The 26,999-nt window shown below is 31.4% G+C and overlaps 1 protein-coding gene across 6 annotated transcripts in view; it reads left to right on the top strand.

Moving 5' to 3' along the window:
- LOC118195250 (potassium voltage-gated channel subfamily KQT member 1-like) overlaps nt 1-26,999 on the top strand; it is a 383,599-nt gene that overhangs the window by 202,029 nt on the left and 154,571 nt on the right. For 2 of the 6 annotated variants that reach the window (XM_085814323.1, XM_085814319.1), the window contains exon 1: nt 811-3,755. The exons of 1 other annotated variant lie outside the window; for it this stretch is intronic. In XM_085814323.1, coding sequence (XP_085670449.1) covers nt 3,379-3,755 — 377 coding nt within the window. In that variant the 5' untranslated portion in view covers nt 811-3,378. Of the gene's footprint in view, nt 1-807; nt 3,756-26,999 lie in introns of those variants that run through there. 3 more of the 6 variants (XM_085814313.1, XM_085814330.1, XM_085814336.1) reach the window with 3 other exon arrangements.

Below are 26,999 nucleotides of genomic sequence, written 5' to 3'. Positions count from 1 at the left end.
GTTTCGAGTTTCTTTGTTGTTTTCTGGAGCTACTCTGAAATTCGTGTGCCATTTTTAAGAAGATAAAATTTTCATACTTTACAGCATGGAACATCATCATCGTGTCCTCAGTTGAGGTGTAAATAACATATTAACGCCTTTTAATCGTGCTTTACCGACAAGTTTTGCTGTCCAATTCATATATTATCTGCAGTTTAATTCTTAGTTATTCAAAATCGCTCTTATATATAAAGAGATTATCTTGACAAGTTAGAAATATTTCGATGAAATACGCCTTTTCTTTTTCTACATGTATTAAAACATTTGCCATACTTTAGTGGGAGTTATGATAGTTGCAGGCCAAAAATAAAGAATGCTTGTGAGTAAACTTAACTCTACGTAAAATATTAGTTTTATCTCTTTTAAAATAGTAATTAGAACGTTTGCTTTTTAATATTATTATTTTATTTTTAAATTATAATGCAGTCCCTTTAAATCGGTAAATTAATATCAACAACTAAATACTAAATGATAACTAAATTATATAAAATAATTATGATAATTAAAAAAATCATTTCATTTGATTATGCGAAGTCTATAAAATTGCTATACATTCTATAATTTTTATTTAATACATGGTTATGAATTAATGGTCATATTTTCTAATTTTTAATTTATCAAGAAATCTCTATTAATTTTAATACAGTTCTTTAATAGTACTTCTTAATTCTTCTTGTAATTCTAAATAATTCTTCTATTAGATCTAATTCTAATAAATCTTCCATTTATACATAACTTCTTTCTGAACCATATTTTTGATACCGAAACTGGAAAGCTATGAGTAATTTAATCATTATATACAGTAGCTTAGAAAAAATATCTCAAAAATTATTAACACTACAATTAAGTATTTAAGTTATTGAATAATTGTATTATTTTGTTTCATGACTAATCCAAAAATATTTTAAATGCCCCGTTGATAGCTTTTTTCAAAATAAATTAGAATCATAGTTCTTCTAACAGTCATTACAGCAGGAATATATTAGAGAAAGTTGTTATAGAGTAAAGCTAAGATAAAATTTTATCGTTTAAAGCAATTTAATAAAAGTATTTTTTAATTAAAATAAGGGATTTCATAGTAATAGTCCTGCAATATTACAAATAAATTTCCTAAATGTTTTTCCAATATTAAAATATAATATTATCAATTTCTAATTCTTATCATTGTCATTCTCTTTGTAATATCTGATGTAAATACTTACAGTTTTTATTGAATTAACAAGCAAAATTAGCAAGCAGCAGTAATTTTGTATAAGTATTCTTATCGCTTAATATTTATAACATTAATAATAATTTGTTTTAAGGCAGTGATTAAGTTATCATTGTTTACATCAAAAATATGAAGATAGTAACTTACGTAAATTGAAGATTTAGAATTTCTCAAGCTTTAAATTTTCTCGCAAAGGTACTTATGCTTTTATTTTCAGGTTTCTATCTAATTAATGGAAATCAGTAAACATGAATTATGACGTAGTTATCTTACAAGTTCAGATAAATAAAAAACTCCAATTATATGATTTGTAAAGAACACATTTTAAAACCTTTTGAAAAACGTAATTTTAAAGTAAACAGCACGTATATGTTAAAATAAATAACTGTTAGTGTGAAAAATTATTGAACAGGTTTTAGTTCATTAAAAAAGCATTAGTTGTAATTTTTAATACTTATTTGTCATGTCATATATTTTATTATTATGCCATATCTCATTTTACTGATAATTTTTCTATGGCACTTGTTTTAATTCAATAGAAAGGAATTCTTGGGAAAATGTTAGTTTATTTTTTGATTTAGTATGAATAAAATTACGTCTTAATATAGCAGATTCTAACTTATCTTGTCACTCAAGAAGAAAGTAAGATTTGCAATATAATTTTCCTATTCAGTGATACGTAAGAGTACAAAAATATTTTTTCAGAAAATACCCTCGGCAAATATAATTTTATGGAAATAAAGGTTTTAAGATATGACGTAACCAAATGCGCTTTTCTGCATAATTTTCTCGTAACTCCCTGCTACCAGTTTTGAATTTTATACAGCTTTTTACATTACGTACTCGTTTCAAGTTTTATGACATAGCAATTCTAAGAACTCTATACTTAATGTAGACTTATACAGAAAACTTATTTATGAGAATTTTCCTCAACTCGACTATCATTTGCTTTTAGAGTTTTTAAAGAAACCTTTTTCTCTTTCGCATTGAGTTAATTGTCATGGTCACAGTTAAACATTTCTTGATAAAAAAATATTATCGAGTAGCGCTACATACGTACCTAACATACGTATTACTCAGAAAACATTTTCATGGCATTCTTCAGATGTAGTCATTCGTAGTTAACCTAAATTATACTAGGCTAGAGATGATATTTTTACTTTTCTATATATCAGCATAATACATCATGTTATAATATGTTAGTATATAAATGAAAAATAGGATTTCGGAAATTTTTCTGTAATAGAATATATTTATGGAATTCTAGCTAGCAAAATACTTATGCCGTTTTATCATTCCATTAAAGTACTATATTTTCCATGATATATTTTCTAATCTCAAAAAACGTTTAGAAAGAATGTTAGAATCTTTAGATTTGACTACTTTTCAGATTTTCTAAAATGGACAGATTGGTTTAACAAGCTTCTTCGCCAATTTACCATATTGGCTTTTTAAGTACAAATGTCTTAATTGCACGATATTATCTAAATTACCTCTGAAACTACGCTATACGTTAAAAGGCAATTTTATTTAAAAACATTTTGCTACATACCTGATGTATATATTCAATATATTCAGAAGTTAAGCATATTAGAAAGAAATTATTTCCATAAAAAGAATTAAATGTCAATATAAGAAAATTATCTTCAAATTAAGATATGAACTGAAACCTCGATGTAGACAGTGAATCATGAATGATCTCTTAAAAAAATGGACCAAAAAGGTTATTAAAAATTTATTCCCGTTAAAAGGTTTAGTTCGAAATACGATAATTTTTCTTCTATTAACATGAATAACAACTTGATATTGAAACTTTTGTTATTTGTGAGCTTAAACATTCCTAACACAGCATTGGTGCATATATTTGGTGCCCTGGAATATCATATATACAAGAAATATTTTCAACGAAATGCATGATGCTTCAACCTCAAAACTTTGCATTTCACGACATACCTTGTCGAATGCGAAAGCAAATGTCTTATCTAAGTTTTCCATTTGTGGAATGCGACTACTACTTTAAATGTGAATGTTCCAGTTTAACCGTATATACAATGAAATTATGTATTACCATTCAATGGGAAGATATATCATCCATCCCTTGAAGAAGCCATTTACTGCCATCAGAAGCTATGAATCACTCTGGAATATGGCGACTCTGGCATTCTCGATGGCACTGTGATAACAACTCGATGGGGGTTCAACAAGTTGCAACCAATTCCGATGATCAAGACTTTTGCACCCAGGAGGATCATTGGTTGCCAAACAGCAGGCACAGTATGGAACTAAATGATATGGAAAGGGGACCAAGGAGAATATTCAAACATCTCCACAACCGGAAAGGTCCTCCTGGAAGGCTGGATTTACCACGATTGAGCTTACTGGGGAAGCCCATCAACTACAGGCCTCCCAGACACAGAGACCCCAGATATCGGAAAGCCCAACTTGCTGTGCATAATGTACTTGACAGACCCCGAGGTATAATTGCTGTGATTTATCATGCATTAATGTAAGTACGATTTTCGTATTCGTCCTTCTTCATATTAAGTATTCTAAAATTTCTACTTGTGTTTAAATAAATAAATTATTAAAAATATAAAGATAAGATTATGAAATTGTAGTATAAAATTTTAGATAATGATTTTAACTTTAGGTTATGATTGTTCGCCATTGAAATCGATAGAGTTTTAATTAAAACCTACGCCTAACACATGATTGTTTTGGCCAAATTTTCAATATGATTTTAAGTCTGAAAATGTATTTACCTTTAAATTCCACGTTTTTCTAATTCCCATCTTTTTAATATGTTTTCTAACTGAATAATAAATGAATAGTTTCTAATCGAATGAAATAAATAAAAATATCTAGTCAGATTATTTTTGCAGCATGATATACTAAAAAGTTCCATTAATAAATATACAGCTTCTGATGAAATAAAATCGGTATAACATGTTTCACATAAGCTGGTCCGTGAAAATGTAGCCCGCCTTCTGAGATAATGTGGTTAGCACTATCTTTCTGACTTAGTTTGTGCCGGAGTGAACAGAAAGGCAAAATAAAGGTGTAGGACATTGTTTTGACGGGCGAAATCTCTTAGCCGACAGTCAGTCAAAACAAAAAGAATAAGCGACTTCGGTCCTTTCCAAACAGCTTACCCCGCTACTGGAGTCAGCACCTTTTTTCGTGGGCCAACTTGCATTTTTATTGTGAATTCGGTTATTAATTAAAAATTAGTTCACCTGATTTTTAAAAAATCAAGCAATTTATTGATTTTGCCGGTTAGTTTCGTTTACCAAGTTACACATGTCAAACGCTATGACATGTATACTCCAACTATAATGTCAAGAACTTTGACATGTGTAGCTTGTCGCACATGTTTGTGATTTCAGTTATAAATAATTAAAGCGCATTACATCTAGAATCAAAAATACGCTCCCGAATTAATATATGGGTTTTTCGAAGAAACAGATTAGACAAATAGTTCTAAACTGTGATTCAAGGAGAGCTAGTAATCAAGGGTTCATAAGGGATTTTTCAAACTAAAATTTAATTTATTTAATTTCATTTACTTTTGTTTGCTATTTTGACTAAACTGTTCTGAATAAAATTCCAAATTTCGTTTGAAAGATAGCTTCCATTAATTGTCTTGGGTCAAAAACGGACAAATTTTGCGAGTAATTTTAGTTTTTAAGTTATAAAATAGCATTCATATGCAAGTAGCATTTTAGTTTGCTTTATTAATCCAAGAGGCAAACTGAAACCCTACTTGAATAAAGGTGCCGGAGCATAAAGATGCTGGCACTTTATTGAAGTTTGATTTTTGTCAAGTTGAAAATCTCATTTTAGCAGTTTCGTAAAAGACACTTGTGAAAGAGTGTACTGTATTTCCTACTCGAAAGTGTTTTAGATCGCTTTCTCAAAATTCAAATAATTTCTCATATTTAGAAACATTCACTCGCTAGATTCAAATCCTAAGACTGATGACCTAACGGAAAACCTCCTAACTTTATATTGATGCTGTTCCATAATAATTAACAATAATATTGTAAATGATGTTTCTGTTTTATTTCCTTGAACAAAGTAAAGGAAGTATTATAATCTCTAAAAATTTCGGTTATCGTATTTCGACTAAAATATCCATTTTGACTGCTTTCTATTCCATTTGAACGATGTTTTGTTTTACATCTGCACATACGGACAGAATAAAGGACTATTTTTTCCCAAAACGGATTGTGAAATGGATTTAAATGGATTCGGTAGAGATTTTTTTCGTGACGTATATATGTATCTCGAGTAGCCTCAGAACGTTGGAATTTTGTATATAGGACTGCTATAACATGCGGCCACACCAAAAGTATATACAAGTATATATCCACTCTGTTACTCGGCTCCGTGAACTAAGTTTTTTTATTCCTATATGTTAGTTTCAGCCTTCTAATATGTAATAAAACTGTAGTTATTCAATTAATGATTCTTATAACATAATGATTCATGGCGCGTTGTTTAAAGGAAGAAATGTATATTATTTTACTTAACTCTGACTCATAAGACGTACATACGTGAAACGTTGCTATATGCCAGAAGTAAATACTTATCCAAAATTAAATGTAATTATTAACAAAAAGAAATTTTCAGTGTGACTTGTTTACAAATAAAAAAAAGACTTATTCGTTGTAGAGACATTAGGATTTTTTGGAGCAAGCAAGATGAAAAATTAGCAATCGCCTTCGCCGGGAATCGAACCACGGATCTCTGAAGTACCGTCCCAGAGTGCAGAACCACTACACCACGATGGCACGTTAGGAAAGTGAGAAAAATACCTTATAACGTATCAGAAAAATTTAGTTTAGTACTCAAATTGAAAATGATTAAACATTTTCGATCATGTGTTTGTACCAAATTTTATATGGATTCCTTAGCAATAATTTTAGTCTCCAAAAATATCTAAATATAAATGCATATTTACTGTGAACAAATGCATGGAATACTAATATGGAGTTAAGCTATTGTACTTCTTTTTGAAAAATACTCAGCCTTACATAAAAGTGCTCCCATGCTAAAATTCAGCCCCAAATATATGGCAAGTGAGAAAGAATTCTGAAATATTTTTCACATACACAATTTGATAAATTATCTTGAAGGTATTCTAAACCGGTGACGTAGGATAACATGTTCACAGCTACGGTAAATTTCGTTCCAGCGTGTGTGCTTTGGGTTATCTCAAATTTTTCACGAATTGCTATTTCTATATGATCTTTCTTTAACATGCACTAAGGAAATGTTTTTCCTCGAATACTTTTAAAGCATTCTTCATTATAAAAATCATAACTTTTCTAGTATCGCAATGAATAATAAATAATGTCAACCAGTTCAGCAGCAGAATACGTTTCTGCTTGAATATTAAAACATTAAATGCTTCTCTATTAAACTTATTTCAGAGTTGCGAAAATCGTAGGTATTCACGCTTTCATGACGGTGAAGACATTTCACACTAATCAATCAAAACTTTCAGTGGACCCGCGAGGAAGTTTAGGCGAAATTTTCGGGCTGTTTCAAGGATAAGACATAATTTTTTTTAAATATTTTCTTAGGTTAAAGAAAAGTCAGGCGAAATTGTAGAATGTACCATTTCTCTCTGGGAGGGCTAGAGGTAAGTTTAGAGGAAGAAAGAAGGTAAAATGAAAGATATACTTTTGGATGCTAAAATTATTTTAAATATGCAACTCTATTTCGCACAATTAAGAAATAAGGAACAAAATATTCTTTCACAGTTCTTTTTAAATACTTTGAAGTTCTGCTAACACTTTCTTGGTAATCAGCATTCGAAATTGACCTAAAGTAATAGATTCGTTCTCGAAACCTCCATGAGTTATGGATGTTGTGGAAATTTTATATTTAACGTATTATAACATAGATAATTTTTCATTCATTCAGTTTTTATTGTATTGCGATTTAATTTTAAGCACGTTGACTCTGAAAAGTGTAACCACACTATTAATAATTATAAAATTACTGCCTTTAATATACGGTTCATTTTCAAAATTTAAAATGAACTGTAGAAATGAATCATTTTTTATCAGCGCCTGTTCTTAAATTCAGCCTTATCGCCCCAAACATTCTAAAGTTTAGTTCTCTATTACCTAGCTATCATAAATTATATCAAAACACTAGATAGACTGAAAGCGACTTATCGCTAAAAGTTAACCACAGAGTTTTGAGAAAGTTTAACCCTTTGAAAGCCAAAACGCCCAAGACAATCTTTCATTCAAACGACCACAATCGCCCGAAATGGCCGAGATACCGATGTTGTTCCCCCCCCCTAAGGTATGCAGTGGCAAAAGCAGTTTTCACAAATACGTTGTATCAGTTTATACTTATTATTTAAGATATATCTGAAACAGCAGTAATACTGTTATTCGCTGAATAAATATATTTAAAATCAATTGCGAAATTTACAGAGAAAATTAGTAAAACTGCAAAATTCGAAAACTTATAATTATCACAATAAAAAGCTATTAGCATATTTATAATTTTGGAAATTAAACTGTTGCCTTCTGAGTCAGTTATTGCTTATAATTAAACGAGAATCCTTATAATACCAAGGTGAATCATAATTATTACTTGAAGTTAAATGTTCAGACAAAATTTGGGATTCCGTCCTTGGGTAAGCTGCATTTCTTTCTGATATAGAGTTTATTCAATTTAATCTCAAAAATAATTTTTTTTAATTTTACTACCAACGTTTGAATATTTCAATTAAATATACTTAAAATTGGTGTAACCTTTCCGTTCAGTTGCCTACAGATACACTAAAGTTCTAAGTCAGTTGCATGTACTATCTGCTATAGGGAAAACATGACAGTTGCGTCCTTAGTTATAATGTTTCTTTAAATCTTTGTTGGTTAATTGACTTACAAGCAATTTATAAAGGCATGCCTATCTACACGGTAGATTTTGTAGTAAGACGATAACCCAAGACAGCCTAGAGGTCACATACAGCATTGGAAAGAAAACAAACGTGAAGGCACGGGAGACAAAAGGATGAGTTCAAGAATCAAAATCATTTACTTATGAATGTTTTCTTTCTTTATTTTTTCTTTCAATACAAGAGGGCCACCAATACCAGGCAGGCCAAGGATAATAGATTCTTTTCCGCAGTAAGGCACTGTAAAATCTAGCTGATATTTCAAGCACCTTTCCTGGAGCTGATACGCGCAGCGTAGGTCGCTTTATCCCTTTTCCCTTTCCAAACATGAAAAAGTCAAAAACCTTCCCTCTTTCTTTGTTTCTCTTTGTAACAGCTATTTCAACCTCGGTTCTTAAAAGTTAAGACCGCCTCTAATATTACCATTGGTTTAAATAAGAAAGGAAATTTATCTTTTATCCAGTGAACTCCTTTGGAAGCACTCTGGAACCAATAAGAACAAAGAGATAAACTACAGAAACTTTTCCGATAAACAGGATTCTGACTCCTCCAATATATAGCTAAACCTTGTTTGCAAGCAAAAGGTTTTGAAAATGTTTTCAACAGTATTTTTGTCAAAACTATTACATTGGAAGTAATAAACAAATCAGAAAAGTGTACTAAGTAGACTAAACCGAAATTTCTCAAATCTTCCATTGACAATAAACGCGTATTCAGCATTGAAAACGTTGGCAATACAATGCGGTCTCTTTCAGTTTTTGCTACAGTAAAATATTAATGCGTTCCATATAGATGGACCTGTTTGTTGTATCATTCTGAACAGTTTCATCTGCTTCTAACATACATTACTAACTTCAGTAGTAGTAATTCTTATTGGTGGAATTATTCGAAACTCTCTCCTGAATTGACTTTACATTTTAACCGCATTTTTGAGCTTCCATATCGCGTCAAGAATAAATTTATTTTTTCAAGGTTTAGTCTAACTCTATAATTATTTCTTGTCAGTTAACCCTAAAATATGAAAATCAACAATATTAGATGCTATTAATTTGCGCATTCATTTTTTGAGGGGAGCACCTCTATTTACAGATTCTTTCCCGCCTACCTCAGACGCAAAAGCTGTTTTTACTTCCTTGTAGGAAGTAGAGTAGGTATTGTAATCTCGAAAATTTCTGGTATCATATTTCAACGAAAATATCCATCTGGATCGCCCTCGAATCCATTTGAACGATTTCTTTGCCTGACATCTATAAGTACAACCAGAATAAAGTACTCTAGAATGTTGAAAGGAGAAGAAAAATAGGTCGTTGAAATTTTGAATATGAGACTGCTGTAACATCTAGTTATGTAACTCCCTTTTTTTGTTGCCAGTGTCCGCACTAAAAGTGTATACACACACACATCCTCTTACCCAGATCGGTGAGTTCTGTTTTTTTATTCTTATATGTTACTAAATTGTGCACTTTTTGCTTTAAAAGTGAATGAATTGTATTGTTATATTCGGGTTAAGGATCTTTAGCTAATGTGCATGCAATATTTGTAAAATTATCAGCAATTTAAAAGTGTGAGTTGTACTAGGCCTAACGTGACGGCTGTTTGTTTACATTTGAAACTCTTAGTAGTATAGTGAATTTAGTAAATTGATGAACCAATTTTAATATCATTTTGCTCAGTGGGGTCAACATTTAACTTTAAATATTTGTGAATCGAATTTTTTTTCTTTCTGCCCGTTGCCCGAATTTTTTTTTTTTTTTAAATGCCTGGAAATTCTAATTTTAATTGCAAAAATTGTTCTTTCAACCGTATTTCGTGTTTTACTTTTTTCCGTATTTTACAATTTTTAAAGAAGATGTTTTGAGTTCTTATGCATTTTCGCATTGCCGCAAAGGCAGACTTGAATTAATTTAATGAGAAATGTATCCCCAATGAAATTTGAGGAAATAAATATAAATGAAATGCAGGAATGCGTATAATTTAAGATTCCATAGAAGGAAGTCATGTGGTGTCCACATCAGAATTTTTTGTTAAAATTTCCTGTCATAATTTTCGATTTGTTTTAATTTGAAGTAATGGCTAGGATCAATATTTAAGAAAATAAAAAGTACAGCCTTTTTTTCCAAAACTCTCTATAAAACCAAACAAAAAATGCATCTTTCCATTTCCTTTTTGGTTCATCATTTGTTTTGCAGCCAGTAAGCGCATCAGTTTTAAAAATGGAAGTCTTCATTATTTTTTAACACTTTTTTTACGAACGGTTTGTTTCTATAGTATAAAACTCTGTATATATATCTCTTATAATATTATATAAGTAAATAAAGGTAATAATATTCGCGAAACCTTGGTCCGTCTGTAATACATTTTACCGCTTTGAGCTTTCTTGAAAATGCCTTTTACAGGTTTTTTATTCTTTTAGCAGTTCCTCAGTTCTTTGCCGTCACGTTCGGTTGTTGCTTCAACCTCGAAATGTCATCAAATATGACAAACGCGTTGTTCGATTTGCAAGAAATATATTTTTGTAGCATTTAAATATCATTTTTGCAAGAAATCCTGTACGTTTTCTGGTCTCTCCTGTATTCCAGTCTCGTCCAGTAAACAAAGAAATCTAATACATTTACATGTTTACATCGAAGAATGTGGAGCCGCTTTATATTATTTATAATTATTATATATTTAAATATACATAACAATTAATAATCGAGTCGTAGCCTTATTATTGACTATTACAACTGACAACTGATTTTTTTTTTTTTTTTTTTTTTTTTTTTTTTTTTTTTTTTGGCTGAAAGGCTTTTTCGCAATAGCGTTTTCGTGATTTTTTTTATATGTAATATGAATACAAGAAACAGTTGGAAAACCAAACTTAACATTAATAAATGTAAAAGGTTTTCCTCTGTTTATTAATTTTTTCATATCGTAACACATGAGACATTTCACACCATATAATACTCAAAGCCTTATTGCGAAGGGCAAATGCAAATTGCCTTCTACAAAGCAACTTATTTTACCCCATTTTGTTTTTATATGTTTATCATTAGCAAATTATTCTTTATAGAAACCTCTCTGCTTCTAAGCATGGGAATCACTTTCCATCCTAAGTATGTTAAAGTATTCATTTAAGGGGAATGTTATGGAAGGTATATATCATTGTCACATAACCTGGATTCGAATCCTGCATAAGACATAGAAGTCTGTGATACTCATATATGCAGGAGAAGTAAGGAGCATGTAAAATATACATTATATCGACGGAAGTACTTACCCAGACTTTATTTTCGTAACCGCTGTAGACAAGTATTTCCAATCACAAAAATTTGCTAACTGATGCAAAGATTCATAATTTGGCATTTTAAAATATATAATAATGCATTAATTTTTCAAAATTATGAAATTTAATGTTTTATACGTTTCTCCAGTCCCTCTGCTTATGTTTATGAAAATTTTATACTCATTTTAAAAAATAAAATGCAAAAGATTTGTTTCTTGTGCGACAAAAACTGGCTGAAATATTTGATATTAAAATTGTACATCATATTCAGGAAACGTGCACAAATTGATGGCCGAAATGTTGACCTCTGCAGGTAACTAAGAATAACATGAATTTAGAAAAAGGGTTTTGGTGTTAAGATATTAAAGTGACGATCGCATCTATGCAGATTACTGTGAAAGGTTAAAACAAATATAAGTTTTCTCAGAATGGAGACTTATTCTGAGAATTGTATAGGATTCGTGGTCTAGAGAACGCTGGTATGCTTCAGATTAGCACGTGGCAAACTTGTAATGTCATTTGCAGTAATTAAAATATATTTGTAGTTTAATTATTTTTTAATTCATTATCAGATTGTGATAATTAATAAAACTTCATGAGCATATAAACAGCGCATTTTTAGACTTTTGAAAACTTATAAATTACTTGTATGAAAAACCTTTCAACATATCAAATGTAACAAAATTATAAATTAAAGACACTACCAAATCACAAAAGAATATTACAGAATGGAATATAAGGGGAGAAAAATAATCCTCGAATTAATCTAATTTATTTATTAAACGAGCCCTCAATGTAAACTGTAAATCATGTCGGAATTTGAAAATTTTGCAATCACATATATCTCTGTCAATTTTGGTTGTATGGATGCCACATTTTTTAAAATTTTTTTATAAGAAATATAATATAATCCTGCACGTATAGGGTGAAAGAACGATAAAATATTAAATTTTGCAATTTTCACTACACTGTCTTCTTTAAAAGAGCCAAAATAGGAATCTTTGTATCGAAAGTAAGACATCATCTGTTACTGTGATCCATGTGATACACCTCTAGTATTTTCAATTCTATAATCATTTCTCTGTTATGCCCATTTAGCTTCACTTACTTTATATCGTAGTGTGAAAGCTAACACATTATTTCCTATATCAATAATAGACTATTACTATTTCTGATACCATTTCTCTCCTGATTACTAGGAATGACTTCATTTCAATTAATGGGCTGATAATGTTAAATGATGGAGGAGTTATGCAAATGCCGACACAATCACATCCGTGCAATATTCCGAAGTAGGTCCATTAATCAACTAAGGCAATAGGTTGTTGCTAGTAAGATGAAGGAATACCATGTTATTAAATTACCTCTACTAAATCATCAATTTTCTCGCTTACGAATTATTCATTTGTCGATAGCTTTTGCTTCCCGTTCTTCTCACCTTATGCATTGATGTAAAACTTCCAGAATAAAGATCTTTTATTTATTTTTTCTATGCATATTTCTTGAATGATTTTGCTCTGTATGTCATATAAAATATCTTATTCGTCCGATTATAAAGAGATCTTGAATATCAGAAGAAGTTACATTTTTTTATAAATATTTTATAGTACAAAAAAGAGGATGATTATAAAATCTCAAATAAATATGTCAACTTTCTATGTTGAAGAATTCCGCAAGAAAGATAAGATGATCTAAATAATAGGACCTTAAGAAATTGTGAATATTCTTTCTTATAGCGTAAAAGTTAAAAAGATAAAATGTATTGTGTTTCAAAGTTATGTTTACATCCTTTATGTTACATTACTGAACATTAATAACAGATAAACATTACAAAGACCTGGTTGACCGTTTTAAACCTAAATCTGCAATGTCTTGAGTGTATGTGAGCGTATGTGGATATATAGATTTTAACTCATCACACGCTGCTAGAGGGCAGGCATCAGTGTGCACTAAGTACCAGAGATGAGAGAATTTCCTTTTAAGCAACAAATGTAAATTTTAAAATGTGGTAAGCCTTACAACATGTGTGCTATGGAAGGTGCATCAAGAGTATAGCAGGAATACAACAAATTATAGGTAAGAATACAATATATGATTAGTGGAAATACAGCATATGATTGGTAGGAATACAACTTATAGCTTTCCATTATTATTACGAGACTGTGCTATAGGCTTCAGAAGTAGGGAACTTCTCCCCAAGATAGTTGAAGCAGCAGTACGAAATTAGTTATTTATATGTATAATTCACCTAAAATTATAACGTGCTGCTTTAAATATAATCTATGAAATATGGACTCTGTATTATATTCTATGAGCTATATATTCTGCTTATGGATAAAGTATTTTATGATTATGGTTTTATTCTATTTTTATTTTATTCTTCTTGTTATTACATTCCATGTACAGGACTAAACTGTAACGACAATTCCAAATTTCATGACTGTGGTATAACTTTATGATAATGCTGTTCTTGTATATTTATTTTATTGTTTTTAGCATAATATTCTGTGGACTTGCATTCTAAGAACAACTCAAAGTGCATCACAGTTTAGGTTAAAAAATGGCAAACTCTATGAATCAGTACAAAATTCTAAAATTTTTATAAATATTTTAGTGACTTCGAGTAACTTTATCATATAATGCTATCTGACCTGCCGGCCCCCCACTGGGGGGGGATTAGAAGCTAACTTCAGAGATGATTTGATGCTGTACGGATATTCTAAATTTTAAGGGTCAGAAGTGATCCTCTGCAGAGTAAAAGTAAGAATGTAGCAACGCATGAAGTGTGGAGACAGTGTCATAGCCCTTTCTGCCATACTGCTGTACTGCAGTATTATTCTGGAGCTGTACTACCTAACTAATGCTTCCTACAACAATTGAAGAGTTCGTTACAGAGTCTAAAAAATAATGGTACATGAAATATGTCCCTCATTGGAAGCCGTGGATGATTAAAAACTGAGATCAGGAGCTTTGCCACTATAGTAGTTAGAGTTGTCTCGAATCTGGTGCCACCTACAGCAGTAGGAAGAAATCCAGACAGGCAATGGGAAAGATCAGTGTTCCCAATCGTGAGAGTAGAGTGAATTTTTCACAGTCCAATTCAGTAAGTGATGTCACATGGATGTCTAATACAAGGTCGTGGTGTCCAATTCAGGCAACACAAGAGATAAGGAGATATACAGTATTTATGAATTTACATCGTGAAGCGTACCACATAGTCCGCTATGTGTAGATGAAGCAAAAATCAGGTGACAAGTCCTTTTAGCGGTAGATGATATGCAGCCTACAGACGAATGAAAAAATTCATCCAGTAAGATTTCATAATTTAGTAATGCAGCTACTTTTCTTGTACTGTTGAGATGCTGCCTTGTTGTAGAATTTCCCATTAATCTTGTTTAGGTATTCCTTTAACATGTCACTTCTCAAATCATGGTGCACATTTTAATTTATTACGAAGTAAGGAACACCAATGGTAATCTGCAACAACTTGAGCCTTATACAGACGTAATTTACGCGCAAGATTGAGTCCTGAGTCATTTGAGGGTGATGGAAAAGTTTCCGAATGATGTACTATGAGTTTTCACGTACACTGTTAATTTGCATAGGCCATCTATTAAATCAAATCCTAAGCAATTAGCCGAAGGTACAAAAATGACTTGCTTTCCAAAGAGAGCTTCTTTACAGTCCAATTTATCTTGAATTTTATGCATCCTGATAACTAAGTTTGGGGCTCTTTTTCAAATGATTTTTATCTCCCAATTCTGGCACCATTTTTCAGTCTCCGAAATCTTATCTTGGATGCTTTCAAGGGACAGACCTTTCAATACATGCACAATAAAACCATATATTTATTGGATGTGTTATGAGAGGAAGTAAGGCGTGCGATTGAGACTGCGTGCGTTTCTCTCCATATTTGTAATCATATGCGCTGTTTTTTCTATGAAACTGCTCCCAGTGACTGTCATTTTGAACATCTGTAACTTTCAGATTTCTGACGTGCAGAAAGTTAATATTTGTTGTTAGTAGTATTTCTTCTAATAATGCTCGAAGAATTTAAACATTTCTTGGGCTACTCTTTTTAACCCTTTCCGTCACGCTACCTTTTAAAGTCAGAGTTTTGATTAAAAAAAATGTAGGCAGTCTAATTAGGCCTAGAGGAGTACACAAGTGAAATTTTGAATGATTTTATTTATTTTTTTTTCCATTTTATATTATTTTTTCTTCGAACAAAAAAGGAATAGTATACAAAAGGGGGGTTAATAGAGTTTTAATATCATACGCCCAATTATTTTTATATTTTAAATAATAACTCATCTATGAAATTGGAAACTTAAACTTAATCTTGATATTTTACATAAATTTCAATTACTTAAATCAACAAGATAAAAATTATGTATGGCAAAAAATTAGCAATATTCATAAGCGTGACAGAAGTTCCTTTGAATATCAGGTTATATAACTAAAGTTAAATTTTTGATTTTATTCATATAGGTGCAACTAAGTGCATATTTTTAAGAGATGCTAGGTTCTTATCATCCGACGAAAGAAACATTTAAATTCATGTAAAATATTTGTATGTATGTATATATATATATATATATATATATATATATATATATATATATATATATATATATATATATATATATACTTCCTTAATGGATATTCGCTTTTGTGTCATTTAACTATACAGAATTAACTATAGAACGACAAGATTTGTCTTCTACAATATTTCAACATGAAATAATTCATCAACTTCGATAGGTATATTTGTATGCTGAGGAGAGCTTAACGTTGCATAAATATCTGAAATCATTACTTCATTCTAAATATGTATTTATCTGTGTGTATGCGCAAACTCACCTTGATTTGCTTTTTCTTTTCTTTGCGGGCTCTTTATTATTCTATTTAAGTACACATTTAAGTGCAAGAAGGATGGAACACTATCGGACCGCTTTCCGGAGTTCTCTTCCTCAAATTTGGGCCGGAATTCCACAGTTTAGTGCGGAGAACTAAAACTGTACGACCACTTGGTTAAATTCTGGTGTCTCATCTACTTCTACCTGTACCTGATAAAAATGCTTGTAGCAAATGGATGGCACAGACGGGACTATCATTAACCATAGCATAGAAAGATGAAAAAAAATATTATAAGATATAAAACCAGCTTATCACTATTCTTCAACAAAACTCTTACAAAAATTTAGGCATACTTAGACGCAACCTATAAATAGCCAGACATGTATTAGGAATGTTTCTCTGATGAAGATATCTTACACACCATTTTAGTCTTTCCGCACTTTATCACAATGTTTCTCTTGCTCCATGACACAACTCTGCATCAAAGTTTAGCATGGCTTTCATCATCTCGGTGCTTAACCTAAATATCTTCTCTAAGCCACACAATATTCGTAACAGTAAACTTTCTTTCAACAGATTTATTTCTAGATTTCTGATAAAAATTGATTCAACTATATTACAAAACTCCTTTAAAATCGGAGTACTTTTTCACTCATTTCAGAAAATTTCTGTACCCAACTATCAAGTACAGAAATGTTCTTGTTATTCCACTATCTCGCAAGTTTTATGATTCGTAATAGTTTAATACTGAAGATATGGTTATTAATTGAACAACAGAACACCAGTGTAATTATGGCATTCATGATATTGATATGAGATAACAAGTAAAGAGTAACAGTTTATGACTACACAGTAAGGGGTTGCAGAATTTATGGCTTTTATTAAAAACGAAACATAACTGCGACGGAAGGGAAAGCCCAGGAAATGTTAATACAAACATTCGTATGGTCAATCTAGTAATAGCTAATGGAATAATTTGTCTCAAAATTCCAATAAATAACACCTCTATATGGGCATTTTTTCTGTTAGTGTATCAGTCTGCCTCTACCTTATTCTGTGAGTGAGTTGTCTTTCTCTCGCTCTCTTCTCTGTGAGTCTGCCTTTGTGTCTGTACTTTCACCATGTGCATCTATTTCTCTGAGACTCTTTCTCTCGCTTTGCGTGCATCTCTTCCTCAGTTTCTTTTTTCGATGCGTCTGTTATTTCTTTCCTATGTGTTTGCTTGCCTCTATCTCTATTTGACTTTTATGTTTGTTTGTATAAATAACTATTATTGTTCTATATAGAGAAGAAATCTTCTCTGGACTCTCTAACTGAAAAACTGCGGATTTGAGTATTATTCTTCGAAAATGATGCAGTAGGAAGGCAAATTCCAATATTTTTACGTATTCTTATTTATTTAACTTGGTTACTTGACTTATCTTAGTATAGCTGTTTATATAAATAACAGCGATATGTTATGTGATATATTACAATTAAGAGTGATTTGTTACTTATGTATTTATAAGTAATAAATCTTATTTGTAATATATCACATAACATATCACTGTGATTCATAATATATCACCAATTTCTGCTTGCGTACAGTACTAATAGAAATTGACAAGTAAAACCATAGTTGTTCTCATTTAAAGATAAGACAACATTTCTTTATTTAAATTTACTTCTAAAACAGTAAATATGTAAATAAAACAATTAAACTGAATTTAGCTTTCTGTGGATTTAGCCTCTTTATTTTGCTTCAGTTTAAAAATTTTAAAGTCTTATATGATATATTTTTGTTATTTTTCATGTGTGATAAATTAAATTTCAAAATTTTTGCAATTTAATATTTACAATATTGACGGAAATTTAAGATATATTCAAGCTACTACATTTCAGAACTTCAAAAGTCCTAACACATTGTGAAATTTAAACTAATATTAGGTTTTTGTTTTTACTTTTATTCGACTTATTTCCGATAATTATTAAATAATAGGATGATAAATTAGAGGAGTTGATGGAGCTCTACATGTGGTAATGCCCCGCAAAAAAATTGTCATCTACCATCCATTCCCAGCAAAGCATCAAGTATAAAATCTGTTTCAGCACTTTTATTTGTTAAGTAAATGTTTTCTCACTTAGCATAAGTTTCTAAACACTTTCGAAAACCTGAGAAACGAAACCTTTAGTGCATTTTAACCTTAATAAATCAAGTGATAAATATTAAAAAGATAATTCAAACTTCGGTTTTTTTTCCTCCTGCCGAAAATATGGAGTTCCTATCAAACCTTTTGCTAACTACAGTGACATAAAATGATGAAGCAACTTTCTTTAAATTTGGCTTAGAGAGATCGTTGAGCACTCTAAAACCCAAAATATAAAGAGCTAATGCGCAAAAAATAATGTGCAAAACCAAAAGGTAATGCTGTGTTTGTTGTTATTAAAGCTTATTTAAATAGTGCCATGGGCGAAGATAGCCTTGAAAATCTGCAAAAATATTTTCATCAAAGAAGTTCGGTATCTTAAACAAGACCCCAATTTTTAGCAATTCAGCAAGGATGGCCGGACAATCAAAAATGCGTGCAGTTGTCAATTTTGTGTCCGTGGAATTATCACAGTTTCTGTAGGTTTTCCTACCCTCTTTGTTAATTTTCGATCCTCTGAATCTGGCCAGTTCGATGTCTGACACTGGTTTTTAGTTATAAGTTGATCTCCGTTGATGTTATAGGATGGTGCTTTTATTAGAATTGAAATTTTCTTCAGTCTGTTTTTGGCCATGGCATTTGCTTCCGAAAGGGTGACATTATTGTTATTGTTTAGATTTCAACCCTCTTTTGGCAGTTTTTCTGTGTTCTCCGTACTTGTGATACCGACGTAATGCTGCTGTTACTGATAGTGAAAGCAGAAATAATCCATTTGATATAGAGTTGGTGTAAAGCTTAGAAAGAATATATTTAACAGAACATTTATTTATCTTCCACATCAGAGAAGATATCAAGTCCCCAGTAGAGGAGGATACGTGGTTTAATGACTGCAGAATAGAATGAAATGCTAAGCAAGTTACCAGACCATGGCAAAGAAAAGGATCGTTTATTAGCATTTTGCCATTCATTGTTTCATACCGGTTGGTATGTCATCAGTGTTACAAAATCTTCTAATACATGCCTGAATTCGAGATTTTTTTGCCGACAATGAGTAATAGGAAAAGCTTAAAATGTAAAATATGGATGCCTAAAGCCACGCATTTATCTACAACATTGCTCTTTCGAAGTACTCGAAATAGGAACTGTTTCGTAATTGCGCACTTATGCAAGTAAGCTAGTGTTCTTTAAGAGGAAACTTTCCATATGTGTGTGTTCCAGCATGAATGTGTTTGTAACTTTATAAATATTAGTTATTATATATATATAATATTATAAAAATGACTATCATAAACTTCTGGCCTTTTAGTTCAACAGGCAATTTCATTTGTCTTATCTATCAAAATGGTAAACTTGCAAAATGCACTAGCCCCCTATATGAAGCGTGCTTTTTGTCAACTTAAAAATGCTAATACATAAAGCTTTTACCGTCGTTTTGTCATAGGACCCTAGTCAAAGCTATCGAAACCCAACTGGCCTACCTAAGAAAGCAGCCAACTTTATAAAGACGTTTTCTTACATTTTGTGAATTCTTCCTGAACTTGCATGCAGTTTTAAATTGCATTTTCTTCTAGTTCAACGTAAAATAAACATTGAAATTATTTTAGATTTTCATAAATTATTTTTGAATTACAATGTTGAAATTGTTTTCACTTTCGCAGTATAGAAAATCCTTTTTTTTTCCGATTATCAAAAAGGGAAGTTGCGTAACACGAACTTTCCTTAAAGCAGAAAACATCTGTATAAAAATGCCACACCCTACTTGTAATTTTATATAGAACAAGTTCTCGAATTTTTAAAGAATCAGATATGTAGTTTTGAAGATCTCTTGGATGCTACGATAAAAAAATATGATTTCTCTAAAAGGCGGATACAGTATGTGTTTGCATATTCACATTCTCATTTTTTTTCGAATTTTTATTTAAATTGTTTAACTGAATCTTTATACTCATGAAACTTTTCGAAATTACCAAAAAAAGAATCGCTATCCTGTGAAGCGATAAAGGTGATGTTTTCCTTAACCCAAACTCGGTTTTCTGCAAGTTTGGGTTAAGGAAACTTTCTGCAAGTAGAAAGCTGGGTACAGCTTTCTACAAATAGGCTGATGATTAATACCAAATCCACTTTTCGCTTGAAAAGGGCTAAGAGTTCATGGATTCTCACTTGAGAATCACTTTTCTTAATGTATTTCAATCTCCAGGTTGAAGAAAGGAACAAATCAACGATTCCCAAACTGGATTCGAAAGAGGAAGGGACGGAAACAAAAAAACGTGCTGTCGACGTTCTACTTTCTAATGCATATCCTCCGTTCTAACGATGTTTTACAAAATTAGATCAATTTTTTTTTCTTTTTGTCTTTCAATTAACCCGTGTATCGAAGTCAAAAAGCATTTAAAAATGTATTTATCAATTTTCTGTATTTTTTACTTACCTCAACCTGGTGATTAGATTAAATGAAATAGCTAAATGGTATCCGAAATGAATACAAAATGTTGACTACATAGGCTACTACTTAGAATTTGGATACAGTTTAATGTCACTGGCAATGTATGTAGGCAATCAAATGAACGTCATAAACTTGCCATGATAGATTCTCGGGACCGTTGTTTGGTAACGATTGCTGAAAGAAATAGGCAACTGACGTTAGACCATATTGTAAGACAGTTCATTACAGCTATGGAAACTTGAATATCCAGCTATATATTGTGACAAGTAATATGTACGATTTGCGTCCCACTTACGCGTGCTGTGAAATGCACCCGGTAGCGGTAGTCGAAATTTCTTTACTAATGAGTCTCAGTTTGGAGAGTTTATTCGGAAGTGTAAATTTGTATGAGTATTTTCATTTTTGTTTTAATTAATAAATCTATTTCAATCGCCTTATGTTACGTAATTTGTATGGAATATGGTTTTTTTAAATATTTATAATTCATACCATTTAAAAAATGTTTCGTTTTGGGAAATTTCTAATTGTAAATACTTTTTGATGTGTTAGACTGAAAGCTGAAGGTTCCAAATTGGGGTAATTTTTAGTATCACTTAGAGATCACTTATAAAACATATTTGTAAATTAATTTAATCTGAAGACCGCAGAAATTTATGCCTTTTTAAAGAAAAAAAAAATGACGTCAATCTTTTGAAAATTATTATTTTAGTTATTTAGTCGAAATGGCATAAGATGATGTGATTTCACTTATTTGATCAAAACTGTTTACCAGTTTGACTAAAACATGAAATAATTATTCTAATTTTCGATCTCTAGGTAATACAGCGTTTTAGTTTGGAGGAAATTCACCTCTCAATACAAAATCGCAAATCGTTTTCTTCATCAACAGTTACGTTAAACGAGTTAATTCGAAATCCCATCACGAGTTTCAGGTTAAGACTTTCGTGCGCTTTCACACTACCTCACGTGGTGTGCCTTTTGCAGTTGATTCAGATTGCTTTGCAGAAGTTTTACTCTCGTTCTCGTGACGTGATTGAATTCCGAAAAACGCATTCTATGATTTGTTTACATCCAAAAAAATGGGTGTATTTAGCTTTAGCTCATGGAAAGCTGAAAATTGCGAACTGGCGTGATTACTCTAAAATTGGATTTAAATTAACTAGCTGCATTATGCATTCAAAGGAAATTTGGTGTTTCATTGCTTATGAACGCAATGCGCAACAGAAGTTGGAAGCTATTTTTCCCGTCGTTGCATACATGAGAAGTATTAGCCTTTTATCTAACAGCTAAATATGTAGGAACTTAATGAACAGATTAGCGAATAATCGCTTGAGTTCGGCAACAGAGACGTAAACCTTAAGAAAGGTTAATTACCCTTTGTTATTCAAAATAAGAATTGAATAGTCGGCTCCTTTCTCAGAGCGTACAGCAAAGCCTCCGCTTGGGCTTGAACTCAAAGTAATAAGAAATAAAACTTTACTAAAAAGATATAGCCGAGGCTATCAAAATTATACGTAGTTGGCCAATAAATATCAAATAAGCTGGCGAAGCTATAAAGAGCCTGAAATACGGCCGAGCGTAGTAATAGCTTAGAGAGAGACGTAGCCAAAAGCCGAACGCACACTAGTCAGAAACTCTGAGGCTGTCTGACGAAGTCAGTGGATCTTCGACTTAAATACCCCTCTTAATCATTTGCATAAAACGCGATTCTAAAAACACATTCTGGTAGGAAATTGTAAGCTGAAATTAGGAAGGACAAGAAAGTAGCTTTAACTAAAAATAACTTAAAAACTTATGATAAATCATACAAGCCGTAGATATTATCTAAGATACATTAATTCTTAGTAATCTGATATCCTTTCATTAAGTAGTTTAAGCACTAAATGACATTTATTGGTAACAGACACTGAGCTTCACTATATTAGTTTCTAGATATAAAGTCTGGTATTCTTATGAAGCATACACTATCGGCTTTGAAGAACTATCTTCAAGTCTTATGATTGCAAAAACAAAAGTTAAGTGTATAAAGACCTTGTCATTTGAACACAAAGAAGTAACAATGACCTACTTTGGGTTTACACAAACCAACACTTCTGGCTTAGCATAAATACGTAATGTTGAACTAGAATAAAATGTAGTAAGATTGGCCTAACAGGATAAAGTAGCACGCAGGAAAAGCTCTGCTTTCTAGAAAAACCGGCGAGACAAGCCTAATGCCTAGAAGCACTCAGCGCCACAGAATCAAAATCGCTATTAAGTCACGGTAACAGCTTAGCTATTCAGAAAATGGCCAGTACTATTTAGCGCCACAGAATCAAATCGCTACTAAGTCACGGTGACAGCGTCCCCTCAAGTAGGCAGAACACGCTCTAAAATCAACTTGTGAAACCTGCGCTTAAATAGTATTTCTTTCTCCCTCAATCTGAATAAACGCCCTTTATCTCATTTACACCCTGGCATGAAACGCGTGGGTGAAAAGAAAGTGATAGAAAAGTACTTAAAATTAACTATTAGCTAAAAATATAGAAATCCTCACAAATGTAACAGGAACAGGAGACTATCACGATGCCTTCAGGTGGACGACAGTTAAAACATTTTGTCGAGCTTGGGTTTTCTTGCTATCCTCAATGGCAATTCAGTTGAATGCTTAATTATTTTAAAGTCAGTAACATTCCATCAGTGTAGTTTGGGAGTTTGCTACCATTTCCAAGGTCCAGTACTCGAATCTTGATTGGTATAACAACCACTTAAAATTCTTATGTCCTAAAATACTTCTGATGTTATTAGTAAAAGAAGAATGCAAGGTTCTAGGATTCTTTTGCATAAAGTTCAAAGCAATGCGGGGGTCAGTTGTACTTCCAGCTGCATACTAACCTGCTTGATCAAAAGGGAGATTTAAAAGTATGTAAAGTCGTTATCACGCCCACTCTCATCTAACACCTCAGGCTTCAGCAATGACACTTGCACCCTCTGATCTATATTATAATATCTTACATATCTGCCCCGTCACAAAGGATCGGAATAAACAAGAAGAATAGAAACATCGTAGTACCGGCTTGATTTGCTGAAGAATCAGATTTTTTAAATGTATTACGGAACAGATGTAGCGAGAATCTGAAGTCTAGAATTCTTAATTATTTATGATATTTCGGTTGTTTCCCTTGACCCTCTCTCTCTCTCTCTCTCTCCAAGAATTCATTTATTCAGTACTTGTATTCAATATTCCTGCCTTTGACTAGATCTCCAATTTCCATGTCCTTCAGCACAGCTTTGTTTCACTTTAGTCCATTAAAATCTCTTTTCTTGGAAGAGTAAAAATATTGTTTCTGTCAGAGTTCTATTTTTGATAATGATACATGAGTTGAAAATAATTGTACTTAAATTAAAGATAAATTAGCAAATAAAAGTAGTTTTAAAAAAGTGTAAAATAATAACTGCGTTCAGTGTGGATTATAATGTTGAAAAATCAATTATCATTTTTGCTATTGCTCTTATTCATTTTGTTAGAACTTTAAATTTGATGTCAAAGTTAATAAATTGGTTGTTTTATTATTCAGTTGGATGTTTGTTTGTCGTTCGGTAGAATGTTTTATCATTCATTTTATTCAAAACAGTTTACTATTTTATTATTCACTTTGTAAATTATAGCAATACATTACATGTCAATGATATAAAAACGAGGGCTTTATGGAATCACGGCATTTTTCTACTAATATTTTTGGTAATAATAACATTTCTCAAATTCTGCAAGCGGCATAGTGGCTTTTATCATTTCATGAGATTTATATTCGCTTTGAATGAACGCCTTATATTTAAAAGGTTTATTAAATTTAAAAGGCGTTCATTCAAAGCGAATATAAATCTCATGAAATGATAAAAGCCACTATGCCGCTTGCAGAATTTGAGAAATGTTATTATTACCAAAAATATTAGTAGAAAAATGCCGTGATTCCATAAAGCCCTCGTTTTTATATCATTGACATGTAATGTATTGTTATAATTTTTTATTTTCTATAATGATATGGAAATTGGAAATCTTTATGTTAATCGAAAGTTTAGAAAACTAAACGCTGAAACAATCCGGTATATCATAGTAATAGAAACTAAGTAATTAATATGTAAATCAAAGTTGTAGAATACTTAAAAGTAGATTTTATTTTCTAGAATTCTTTCAAGAAACTTTTTCGGGAATATTAATTATCATTTCTCAGCGTCTGATTTTTTTGTTTTCTTATTTCTTGAGAATTTTTAATTAGCTCTAGACAGCAACTAAATGAACACTCTGCAACCTTCTCAGAAGTAACACTCTTAAATAATTAAGTTCATCACTCAAGGCGAAGTGGGAAAACAAATATACTAAGGATAAGATAAAAAGAAAGAGTGCAAACACTTTTTTAATAGTAAGCAATGAGAAATGGCGAAGCCAACTTAAAAGCGACATTTTGGGTGTCATATGTATTACAAAACTTAATCGATTTACGCACCTTCTGTAGTATTTTTTCAAAGAAAAAGTGCTTGAAATCAGAGTTTATCTTAACATCTGAAAGCTAATGTAAGCTTCTATCCTTATAGGTAATGTCTGACGTGATCGAGAAATTGGGTTATTCAATAATAAAATATTTTTGTCTGTCATACATATAATATGTAAACTTAAAAAAAGAAGGAAAAATGGAATTTTGATTTTTTTTGGAAATATATTTATATGTGCAATGTGCATACTTAATATATGGAAACTAAAATTTGTGAAGATTAAAATTTTTTAAATAGATTTATAATAAAACGGAGGCCGACAGGAAATCGCGCAAGTACAAGTGTGCTGCAACTTTTATTTAGTTAATATAACGTCTACCGTTGCCAAACAATAATACATAAATTCTACCTATTAAATAAAATTTGGACTCAATTTAAGACGTATTTTATGTTTAAGAATCACAAATATATCTTTCTGCATTTCTTCGACGAAGAAAGGTATCAAAATTGTATTGAAAAAGATTACCATTTAGAAAACATTCAAAGAAGATTTTAAATCCGTGTAATATTCTGCAACAGGTGCTATTAATGTTTGTACTATTCAGTACATCATTTCTCCTTTGAACCGCACGAATTCCCAAAGTTACTAGTGGCTCTTAACAGCACAAAATTGGTAACCAGTGGTGGCCAGTTTTGGTCCAATCGCTGTGCAACTGTTCCGATTCTTATGTAACTGTAACCTGCCCTATGTAACTGAAACTGTGTATGCTTTCCAACAATGTCGAGAAAACAAAGGTACTGGAAATTTCTTGGTGGACCGGGGGGGACTGTAATAAGACCGAAGAGAGCAACAGTTTTCTGTTGAGTTCTGAATATTGAGAGATCTTCCTGCGAACTTCGCTTTTTAGATGCTCTTTGCATTGCGTTGTGTTCAATGTCCTTCGTAATTTGAAGTGGCAAAAACTGATTGTGTTCTGTCCTACAGGGAAGAGCTTTTGTGTGAATACTAAAAAGTACTTTTGTGTGAAAAGTTCTAGAACTTTTTTAATAATAAAAAATAATAAAACAATAATAAAAATTCCTCAAATCCACGTGATACTATATGCTTCAGATAGGGTGGTCGGACTTCAATAGCGATTGGCTCTGCATGTTAGCATAAGTTTGTTTCACAAAATGAAGGCTTCTCTAAGCTGCATTAGTTGACAAGACGATTTAAAAAGTCTCCTGAAATTCGAGATCATGCCCATTTCCCTTGTGTATCATTTCCCTTGTGTCACTATCAGGCCCTGATAAAACAATAATACCTTATATCATGGATCCAAAAAAGAATTTTGAAGAAGTGAAAGATGAAGATTTCTATTTCATATATACATTTGTTTATAAAATGTCTTCATATTTAAAGCCTAAACATTAAGAAATTTAAAAAAAAGCGAAATATATATTCAAAACTATTATCAGCAGCATTCTGATTTGGAACACCAAAGGGGCCTTCCTATTAGTCGAAACAAAAAAAAAAACTAGATATTTTGTCAAGGCCTAATGATTTCTGCTGCTAGAGTAGGTGGATTATTTTCCCATCAATATAAAAATATATATTTTTGACATAATATCGTAACATTAATATTATACTAGCAATATTTAACTGTATTTTTCGGTAAAAATGT

The sequence above is a fragment of the Stegodyphus dumicola genome, chromosome 1, assembly GCF_044657685.1.
Source record: "Stegodyphus dumicola isolate Sdum_Otavi_A_Nest chromosome 1, ASM4465768v1".
Taxonomy (NCBI): Eukaryota; Metazoa; Arthropoda; class Arachnida; order Araneae; family Eresidae; genus Stegodyphus; species Stegodyphus dumicola.
Note: the sequence above shows the minus strand (reverse complement) of the source record. Positions and strands in the feature narration are given on the sequence as shown.